Raw genomic sequence first — 11,710 nt, 5'->3', positions numbered from 1 at the left:
CGGGAGAAAGATGAGGTGTTCTGCTCCCGTAAAGATTTACAGCCTCGGAAACCCTGTGCAGGGTCGCTATGAGTCGGAACCAACTCCATCGGGTTTGATCTGACCCATAGAGTCCCTGTATAGGGTTTCCAAGGAGCAGCTGGTGAGTTTGAACTACTGGTCTTTCAGTTCAAACTGACTTTGCAGTCTAGCGCATTAACCCACAGGGTCACACCAGGACTCCTATATGCAGAGTCCTAGCATGGCACTGCGGGATAATGAGCTAAACTGCAAGGTCAGTTTGAGCCACAAGCTTGGCGGTTCAAACCCACCAGTTGCTCCTTAGAAACCCTGTACAGTATCAGTTTGAGTCAGAACCTACTGGATGGCACTTAACAACAATATATATATATATATATATGCTGTATGACAGGTAGATTTTTATTTGATTACTATGCCATTGTTTTAGCTAAAGAATCCAGGCCTGTTTTTCTTTTCTTTTCTTTCTTTCTTTCTTTCTTTTTTTTTTTGATGAATTGAGAAGAATGAGCAATAGCCCATTAAAACTGACTAGAAACAAGGTATTTTTTTCCTATCATGTTCAATTGCATAAGGTTAATATGGAGCCAGAGGTTGTCACATAAATAGAATTTATACCAACCAAGTTCTCAGTTTATTTCAATTGCTGAGAAGCCATTCATTTTCAGACTGCAGAAAGTGATTTTCAGAGGACAAGAAACATGATGGAAAAAGCAATTGAATGTAATCAGCATCTCTTTCTGTGCTTCATTTACAACTATTTAGGCTGTCGGATGTGATATGATTCAGGGGGACTTGGTAAATACTCCTCAGAACACCTTGATGGATTATTTTCATGAAGGCATAATTGTCTATGAAATTCAGATGGAAACACGCAGGTTTAGAATCAAAGGGATGTTTAATAATTGTATTTTCACCTTCCTCATATGTTTTTCAAAAGAACGGGTGGTCACTTCACTGTTGTTTTGCTGTAGGATAAGCACTAGACCACAAGGTCAGTTGGAACTCACCAAGCCCTCCTTGGAAACCCTCTACAGGGTTGCTGTGAGTCAGAACTGACTGGACAACACTTGACAACAACCACAACAACGTCATTGGAGAGGTCCAAGAGGGAATGTATCTTGGCAAAGGATCAATGTAATGCAGCTCATGTTTAGAAATTGAGAAGCATTTTATACCTATTTTTGGTTGTTGTTAAGTACTGTTGAGCTGGTTACAACTTATAGTGACCCTGTATAGGGTTTTTGAGACTTTAAATCTCTCTGGGAGCAGAAAGCCTTATCTTTCTCTTGCAGAGTGACTGGTGGGCTTGAACCACCAACCTTTTGGTTCACAGTTCAGTACTTATCACACAGAGCCACTTCACTCCCCTAGGGTTAATTAATACATCATTTGATTTCTTGACTGCTGCTTCTATCAGTGTTAATAGTGGATACAAGCAAATTGAAGCTAATATGAATAGATTGTGACTAATTTTACAGCATAAAAGAATTTTTGTTATGAATAAAGGCTCACAGAAGTTTGAAGATCAGAAAAATGTGAAGATTAATAAATAGAGCTACAGCTGTTAGAACTGTGTTATACTGTAATAAATATTGACTGCTTGATCAATGGTACTGGGTAGATAATTCTGAAAGTATACTATAATTTATATATTGTCTAAACTGGGTGGGCTAATGCGTCAGGCTGCAAAGTCTTTTGAACTGCAACGTAGGTGGTTCAAGCTCATCAGCTGCTCCCTGGAAACCCTATACAGGGTTGCTATGGGTCGGACTCGACTCAATGGCACTTAACAACAAGAACAACAAACTAGAATTTGGTGTGCTTGTGTGGCACTATGGGATAAAGCATTGGGCTTCAAGGTCAGTTTGAACCACAAAATCGGCGGTTCAAACTCACTAGCTGCTCCTTGGAAACCTTATACAGGTTTGCTATGAGTCAGAAGTGACTCCGTAGCAGGTAACAACAACAACAACAAACTAGAATTTAGTATACGGTGATGATAACAGTCTTAATTATTGGGGCGGGGGTGGGATCCAATACATTTCAAAATAAATATTTTCTAAAAATTCAACATCTTTCCTACATAAAATATCTTATCTATTGCCATTGAGTCAATTCCAACTCATAGAGACCCTATAAGACACAGGGTTTCAAAGGCTGTTAATCTTTATGGAAGCTGACTGCCACAGCTTTTGGGTGGGTTCAAACTTGCTTTGCAGTAAGCAGCTGAGCAGTTTAACCACTATGCTACCAGGAATCCTTATAAAATTTTCTAGACAGAATTATTTACAATCAGCAAATAACATATAATAATTTTGGCTATGCCTTTCCATTACCTCTTATTCTGTTTCACTGTATTGAATGTTCTGAATAGTATTAAATAATTATGGTGCTAACATGCTTCCTTAAGGAGCTCTGGTAGCGTAGTGGTTACGAATCGGGCTGCGAACCTTAAGGTCAGCGGTTCGAAACTACCAGCCGCTCCGCGGGAGAAAGATGAGGCTTTCTACTCCCGTAAAGATTTACACCCTCGGAAACCCTGTACAGGGTCGCTATGGGTCGGAACCGACTCGATGGCACTTAACAACAACAACAACAACAACAACAGCATGCTTCCTTATCTTGGTCCAGCGCTTACTGGAAATATCTAAGGGTCCACTGTTAACTGGTGACTGTGGTTTAAATCGTTGTTCTTAGGTGCCATCGAGTAGGTTCCGACTCATAGCAACATATACATAGCAGAGGAAACATTGCCCTACCTTGTGCCATCCCCATAATGATTATATTTGAGCCCGTTGTTGCTCCCACTGTGTCAATCTATCTCATTGAGGGTCTTCCTCTTTTTCACTGATCCTCCACAACCAGTAGTTACCAAGATTACATATTCAGTTTCTTAATTCCACTCGATTTTAGATAATTTCTTTTCTCTGGGCTTTAGTTTTTCATCTGGAAAACGAGTGGATTGGACTAAGTCATCTGGAAAGCCACACTCAAATCGAACCTGAGTTCGTTGAGAAGGATCCAGAGAAAGAGACTGGAGAGTTTTAGGATAGCAGCTTTTTATTTAGATGGATGGGATGGGATGGTATTGATTGAAGCAGCTGTTCAAATGTGTGTGGGATCGAAAGGGTACGAAATGCGAGGCTCAGGAGAAAAGCATCAATGAAAGGAGTGAAAGAGCATTAGTCTGAGGTTCAAATCCTTGTACTACTCCAAGTAGGGCCGAACCAGGAGCGCGTTCAGCTGCTAGGCAACCGCGTTTCCTCAGAGAGAGTGGAGGACCCTGCTCAGAGTCGTCTAAATTACTGCCAGTTTGTTTAGCGTAAGGGGGGGGGTTGTCTTTCAGAATGAATGACTCCTGTGGTCTTTAAAAGTACATATTTTTCTGTGTTCAAGCTTTGGCAAGCCCCATCGCTGGGTCCTGTTCGCTGTGGCTTTTCTGTTTCGTGCTCTCAGGCGAGATGCAGGCGCCGTCCTGGCAAGGCCCTGCCGCCGCGCGTTGCGGGGCGGAACGGGACGCCTCCGGCTCTGCAGCCCCCCCGCCTCCCAGGTCGGGCCTGGGTACGCCACCATGGTCCGGGAGATGGAGCCGCTGCTCCTGGCCTGGAGCTATTTCAGGCGCAGGAAGTTTCAGCTTTGCGTCGATCTGTGCACGCAAGTGCTGGAGAAGTCTCCTTATGACCAGGTACCAGCAGACCCTGTCAGGCCCTTAAGTCCCAGGGAGTCAGTCCTCTGGTTCCTGAGGGGAGAGTCCGGGGAGGCAGACTCATGGCGAGACCCACCGTATGCCTCGCAGAGACCCCACGAGCTGTGGCTGACGTATCCTTGCCACCAGCGACCCCGGGGGATTTACAACTGTGGTGCCCTCACCTCCCCCTACTCACACTTCAGCCCCTTCCTTAAATTCCCGTGAGTTTTACTTTGTTGAGCAACTTTCATAATGCCCTTCGACTTGCACACGAGTAGGTTCTTCTAACTCGCAGGGTGTGTTATTTCAAAAGAATTTATGCATAAAGACATGTTTCTCCCCACCCCTATTAAAATAGACAGCTGTCTCCTCCCCGCTTTTGTATCAAATGTGTGATCCTCCTACTTGATCTTCACACAGTTGTCCAAGAATGAAGGTGCCTTTGATTCTTGGGCTGTGAGCGCAATTTGAGGCAAATATGAGAAGTAAAGGAATGAGACCGTAGGAGGGGAAAAGATACATTTATTACTAAGGAATTACTTGGGGAAGGGAGCTATAATTGAAGGAGGGAGAGATGGGAGTGAAAGGTAAGCCAGGAGTCAGAATAATGGAGTTGATTAAAAGAGAACTGAAATAAACTTCAGGAATATTACCTATAAGTGAATGGAAAGATCTGTGAGAGGTACAACTCTGTTGGGCAGGCAGGTCCTGAAAGAGGCAAAAAAGAAACAAACGGAGGATAGGAGGAGAGCTGTACGTGCAGAATGTGCTTTCTTAGTTCTAGCTGCCCAGCTTTTTCCTTTGACATTGCCTTGGAGATAAAGGAAATTGAAGGGAGTTAGAAAAACGCAGAGACAGGAATGAGAAGATTGTTAACTGGACCCGCCTAGGTCTCAGACGATGGAGGGAGAAAAACCTGGTGAGGGGAACATTTTGTCCCGAGGATAGTACATTTCCCCTGGAACACCCTGCTTTGGTGATAATGCTAAGCTAGTTCTGTTTGTGTTAGGTAATAGGAGTTGGGATAAGTTTGTTCCTGTAGACAACTATTTTTCCAAGTGTACTTTTTTGCTGTAGTAGTTCCACTTGATGCTGCTAAATAGTTAACAACTACAACAAAAAAGAAATCCCACAACTAAAAATGGTTGGTTACTGTGACGAAGTATTGACCCTTTGACATTTGTACAAAGTTTTCTTTTCTTTCCTATTTTTTTTTCTGGAAACTTTATTGTGAATTGAGTGGAGGTTTACAAAGATGATCTGTTTTGCATTCAACAAATCATACACTTTTTTCATCTTAATCATTTAAGTCCCCTTCATGTAACAACAGTCATCCCACTCCCTCCCTGTGGTTCTTAGTTCTATTTCACCCCCCCCTTCCCATCCCTTCTCAACTTTGTCTTTTGGTAAATTTTGCCCTTTTGATCTTGAATGGTTGATCATTCCATGATGAACAAACCTTACTAGTGGTATTTTCTCCCTATACACCTGTCTACTGATTAGCTAAAAATTGGGTCACAAAGCTGAGTTCTGTTCCAGACCTGAATGGTGGTTGAGGGCCTCAGTGTTGGCTTCCTTTAGTCGCTTTCTGACCAGTAAACTTGATCTTTTTAAAAAAATAATTTTGAGTTTTGTTCCACATTTTCTCCCACTCTACCTGGGTGTTTAGAGCAGTTAGTAGTGGTAACTGGGTACCGTCTAGTTCTTCTAGTTTCAGAGTCGTGGAGACTGATGTTAACATGTTCCATTTGTCCATTGACTAGTTGATTGCAAGCATTTTCAATTTTTATAACTTTTCTTCCTTCTGCACATGAACTTTTAAGATCCCAGTTGCAACTTATCAAAGTCGGATGTAGAACATTTTCTTTGGGTTATGTTATGCCACTTGACTGTGGTTCTGAGCCCCTAGGCCCAGCATCTCATTGCCTTAAGATGTTTGAGAATATCCAAGAAGTTTTCCACCTGGACCCCCTGTGAGCGCCACATTGATAAGTGTGTTGTGGTAAAGGTAACTACCCATGTACAGATATTCTCTGTCAAGCTCTTATATATCTGTGGGAGAACTCCCACTCTCCCACCTATACTGGTTCAGCATGTATATCTGTCCATGTATTTACCTGTAGAATGTTGTTCCAGAGTTGTGTATAGAACAGTATTTACCTCTATCCCCTGTAACCCTTGCATTCCTCCCTGTGTCTTCACCTGTCTTCATCATTTTTCTGCCAACCTCCCTCTTGTATATTGCCCTCCCCATCCCGCTAGTTAACATGTGGCGCTGTGGGTTAATGCGCCAGACTGCAAAGCCGTTTGAACTACAAAGTCAGTGGTTCAGGCTCACCAGATGCTCTTTGGAAACCCTATACAGGGTCGCTATGTGTTGGAACTGACTTGACGGCACTTCACAACAACAACAACCCTCTAGCTGGAGTCCTGGTGTGGCACTGTGGGTTAATGTGCTGGACTGCAAGGTCGGTTTGAAACACAAGATTGATGGTTCTAGCTTACCAGCGGCTCCTCAGAAACCCTATACAGGGTCACTGTGAGTTGTAACAGACTCAATGGTACTTAACAACAACAACCCTCTAGCCACTAGACTGCTAACTGCAAGGTCAGTAGTTCAAACCCACCAGTCGCTCCTCGGAAACTCTATACAGAGTCGCTATGAGTCAGAACTGACTCAGCAACACTAAACAACAACCCTCTAGTCAATAAATTACTTTCCCTTCTCTTACAGTCTGGTAACCATCAAAGAATGTTTCTTTTAGCATGACAACCTTTTCTTGAGTTTTTACAATAATGGTTCCATACAGTTTGTCCTTTTGTAATTAACTAATTTCACTCAGCACAATGTCCTCCAGGTTCATTCATGTTGAGATGTGTTTCATGGATTCATTGTTATTCTTCAACATTGAATAGCATTCCATTGTGTGCAGGTACCAAAGTTTGTGTAGTCATTCTTCTATTGATGACCATGTAGGCTGTCTCCATCTTTTTGCTATTGTGAATAGTGCTGCAGTGAATATTTGTTGTTGTTGTTCGGTGTTGTCAAGTCAGTTCCACCTCACAGTGAACTTCTTCACAGCAGAAAGAAACACTGCCCAGTCTTACACCATCCTCAAAATGTTGTTATGTTTGAACCCATTGCTGCTACCACTATGCCAATCTATTGTGTTGAGAGTCTTCCTCTTTTTTGCTGACTCTCCCAGGGACTGGTCTGTCTTGATAACATGTTGGAAGTATGTCCGAAATATGAGAGACAAAGTCTAAGGAGCATTCTGGTTGTGCTTTTACGAACAAAGATTTGTTTGTTCTTCTGACAGTCCATGGTACTTTCAGTATTCTTCTCCAAAACGCATCAATTTTTCTAGTCTTCCTTAGTCATTGTCCAACTTTCATATGCATAAGAAGCTATGAAAAATAACTTGGCTTGGGTCAGGTTCATCATAGTCCTCAAACTGATATATTTGTTCCTGAACACTTTAAAGAGGTCTTGTGCAGTAGATTTGACTAATGCAATACTTGATTTGATTTCTTGGCTGCTGATTCCATGAGTGTTGATTGTGAGTCCAAGAAAATTGAAGTCTTTTACAGCTGCAATCTTTTCTTCATTTGTCATGATGTTATTTATTGGTCCAATTGTGAGGATTTTTGTTTTCTTTACATTGAAGTGTAGTCCATACTGAAGGCTGTGGTCGTAGTACAGCCAGAATGCGTCTTGGAAGCCAGGATGGTGAGACTTCATCTCTTGTATTTGGACATGTTGTCAGGGGTATCAGTGTCTGGAGAAGGATATTATGCTTGGTAGAGTGGAAGATCATCAAAAAAGAGGAAGACTACCAGTGAGATGGATGGCATAGTGACAGCAACAATGGACTCAAGTGTGACAACAATTGTGAGACTGGCACAGGACCTGGCAGTGTTGCGTTCTGTTTTGCATAGGGTTGCTGAGTTGGTACTGACTCACTGACACCTAACAACAACAACACTTTGTACATTCCATGCTCTGATTATTAATGGATGTTTGCAGCTGTTTCTCCTCATTTTGAGTTGTGGCCCATCAGCAAATGAAGGTCCTGAAAGCTTTACTCCATTTGCGTCATCAAGGTCAACTCTACTTTGAGGAGGCAGCTCTTCCACAATCATGTTTTGAGTGCTTTCTAACCTGAGGGACTCACTTTCTAGCACTATATCTGACAGTATTTTGGCGCTATTCATAGTGTTCTCATCTTCCAGCACTGTATCTGACAGTGTTCTTCGGCTATTCATAGAGAAGTAGTCCACCTCTCTTCTTAGTCTTTCTTAGTCTGGAAGCCCTACTGAAACCTGTCCAACATGGGTGATCCTGCTGATGTTAAAAATATCAGCAGCATAACTTCCAGCTTCACAGCAACATGCAAGCCACTACAGTTGGACAAACTGGCAGATGTGTGGTGGCGATGAACATGGGTGTGCACAAACCTCCTTGCCTTGTGGCTCTTATTTCTTGGGGTTATGTACCAAGTAGAGGGATTACTAAGTCATATTGTATTGCTGGGGTGAGATGATATCTCATTCTTGTTTTGATTTGCATTCCTCTAATGGCTACAGGGAGTCCTGATGTGTTGCTTGTAGGATAAGCATTGGACTGTTAACTGCAAGGTTGGAGGTTCACACCCACCACCTATTCTTCAAAACTTTAAACAGGGTTACTTTGAGTCGAAACTGACTTAATAGCACTTAGCAGTAACAACAGAGGCTAAAGATCATGAACGTTTCTTCATACGTTTGCTGGTCACCTGGATGCCTTCTTTGGTGAAGTATCCTTTCATGTCCTCTGCTCATTTAAAAAAAAAAAGAAAAGGTCTTTTCTTGTAGAGGTGTTAAACGTTTATAAAAATTTTGGGGATTCATTCTTTGTCTGTATGTCATTGCAAAAATATTTTTCACAGTCTGTGGATTCTCTTTTGGTGAAATCTTTTGATGTACATAAGTGTCTAATTTTTCGGAGGTCCCAGTCACAACTCAAAATGAGGAAACAGTTGTAAATATCCATTAATAATCGGAACATGGAATGTATGAAGTATGGATTTAGGAATATTGGAAGTTGACAAAAATGAAATGGAATGCATAAGACTGATATTCTAGGCATTACTGAGCTGAAATGGATAGGTATTGGTCATTTTTAATGTGACAGTCATAATGTTTACTGTGCTGGGATGACAGATTCAAGAGGAATGGTGCATTCATTGTCAAAAAGTACATTTCAAGATCCAGTTTGAAATACAGTGCTTTCTGTGATAGGATAATACCCATGCGCCTATAAGGAAGACCAGTCCATACTACTATTCAAATGTATATACGCACCAACCACTAAAGCCAGTGATAATGAAGTGATGCTGGAGATCACATGAAAGAAGTTTGCAAGACCAGTGACTTACTCATTGCAAATACCTTCTTTAAAACAATATAAAAGGCAATGAAACACAAGGACCTCACTGGATGGAATGCACAGGATTCAAATTGACTGCATCTGTGGGGAGAAGGTGGAAAAACTCCCTATCATCAGCCAAAACAAGGCCAAGGTTAGACTGTGGAACAGAGACCATCCATTGCTCATATGCTAATTCAGCCTGAAGAAAACTGAAACAAGTCTTGTTGTTGTTGTTAGGTGCCATCGAGTCAGTACCAGCTCATAGTGACCTTAGGTACAGCAGAATGAAACACTGCCTGATCCTGGGCCAACCTCACTACTGTTGCCACGCTTGAGTCCATCGATGCTGCTACTTGGCCGGTCCATCTCATTGGGGGTCTTCCTCTTTTTCTCTGACCCTCCACCTTACCAAATATGATATCCTTCTCCAGCGACTGATTCCTCCTGACAATATGTCAGAATTATGAGAGATGAAGTTTGGCCATCCTGAACTCCAAGGAGCATTCTGGATGCACTTCTTCCAACATAGATTTGTTGGTTCTTTTGGCAGCCCATGGCACTTTCAGTATTCTCCTCCAACACCATAACTCAAATGCATCAATTCTTCTAAGGTCTTCCTTATTTACTGTCCAGCTTTCACATGCATATGAGGTTATTGAAAATACCATGGCTTGGATCAGGCACGCCTTAGTCTTCAAGCTGTCATCTTTGTTCTTCAACACTTTAAAAAGGTCTTGTGCAGCGGATTTGCCTAATGCAATACGTTGATTTCTTGACTGCTGCTTCCATGAGTGTTGATAGTTGATCCAAGGAGAATGAAGTCCTTGACAACTTCAATCTTTTCTCCGTTGATAAGAATGCTGTTTATTGGTCTAGTGGTAAGGATTTTTGTTTCCTTTACATTGAGATGTAATCCATACCAAAGGCTGTGCTCTTTGATCTTCATCAGTAAATGTTTTAAGTCCTCTTCACTTTCAGCAAGCAAGATATGCACTTTCATCTGCATATCTCAGGTTGTTAATGAGTCTTCCTCCAATCCTGATGCCATGTTTTTCTTCATAGAACCCAGCTTCTCGGATTATTTGCTCAGCATAGAGGTTGAATAAGTATGGTGAAACAAGTCTATAAGACCTTGAACATTTTACACCTGAATTTAGAGACCCTATCAAGAACTTATTTGATTCATTAGACACTAATAACTGAAGACCAGCGAGCTGTGGGATGACATCAAGAATATTATACGCGAAGAAAGCAAATATTTATTAGTCAGGAAAGAAAGAAAAGACCAAAGTGGATGTCAGAAGAGACTCCAAAATGCATTCTTCAACACAAAGGTGCTAAAAGGAATGGAAGAAATGGAAAAGTCAAAGAGCTGAACTGAAATTTTCAAAGGGCAGTTTGAGAAGACAAAGTCAAGTATTACAATGAAATGGACAAAGACCTGGAATTTAGAAACTCTAAAGGGAAGAGGAAGCTCAGCATTTCTTAAGCTGAAAGTACTGAAAAAACAATTTAAGCCTTGACTTAACAATATTGAAAGCCTCCAGTGGCAGAGTATTGAATGATGCCAAAAGCATCAAAAGAAGATGGAAAGTACACAAAAAGTTACTGTACCCAAAAGAAATGGTCAGTGTTCAACCATTTCAAGCTATTAGCAAAAAACAAGGCTCCAGGAATTGAAGGAATACAAATTGAAATCTTTCAGCAATCTTGATACAGAGCAGATGATAAAACCTTACTTGCTGAAAGCTCACTCATTTATGTCAAGAAATTTGGAAGATAGCTATGTTTCCAACTCATTGGAAGAGATCCATATTTGTACCTATTCCAAAGAGAGGTAACCCAACAAAATGCAGAAGTCATCAGGTAATATCATTCATATCTTAAGCAAATAAAATTTTGTTGAAGATAATTTAAAAAATGGCTGCAACAGTATGTCGACAGGGAACTGCCAGAAACTCAAGCTGGATTAAGAAGTGGTTGTGGAACAAGGGATATTATAGCTGACGCCAGATGGATCTTGCTGAATGCAGAGAATACCAGAAAGATGTTTACCTATGCTTATTGACTACACAAAGGTTTTTGATTGTGTAGATCATGACAAGCTATGGACAACATTGTGGAGAATGAATATTTTAGAACCCTTGATTTGTTCATGAGGAACCTGCACATAGAATAAGAAGTAGTCGTTTGAACAGAACAAGGTAGCACTGAATAGTTTAAAATCAGGAAAAGGTGTGTATCAGGGCTATATTCTGTCACCCGATTTATTCACTCTGTAGGCTGGATGTTATGAAGAAGAATGTGACATTAGGATTGGAGGAAGATTCATTAGCAACTTGTGATACGAAGATGATACAACTTTGCTTGCTGAAGCAAAGAGGACTTAAAATACTCACTATTGAATATCAAAGACCACAACCTTCAGTATGGATTGTACATCAATGTAAACAAAAATCCTGACTACGGGACCAATAAATAACATCATGAGAAATGGAGAAAAGGTTGACATTGTCGAAGGCTTCATTTTATTTGGATTCACAATCAGCACTCATTGATGTAGCAGTCAAGAAATCAAGCAGTGTCTGCTG

At 41.2% G+C, this 11,710-nt stretch overlaps 1 protein-coding gene across 1 annotated transcript in view; it reads left to right on the top strand.

The window, feature by feature from the left end:
• Positions 1 to 3,592: 3,592 nt before the first annotated feature.
• Positions 3,593 to 11,710, top strand: part of TTC8 (tetratricopeptide repeat domain 8) — a 100,440-nt gene continuing 92,322 nt past the window's right edge. The window contains exon 1 of the mRNA XM_006839636.1: positions 3,593 to 3,706. Within this exon, the coding sequence (XP_006839699.1) occupies positions 3,593 to 3,706 (114 nt within the window). The remainder of the gene's footprint in view (positions 3,707 to 11,710) is intronic.

The sequence above is a fragment of the Chrysochloris asiatica genome, unplaced genomic scaffold (genome assembly GCF_000296735.1).
Source record: "Chrysochloris asiatica unplaced genomic scaffold, ChrAsi1.0 scaffold00025, whole genome shotgun sequence".
Classification (NCBI taxonomy): Eukaryota; Metazoa; Chordata; class Mammalia; order Afrosoricida; family Chrysochloridae; genus Chrysochloris; species Chrysochloris asiatica.
Note: the sequence above shows the minus strand (reverse complement) of the source record. Positions and strands in the feature narration are given on the sequence as shown.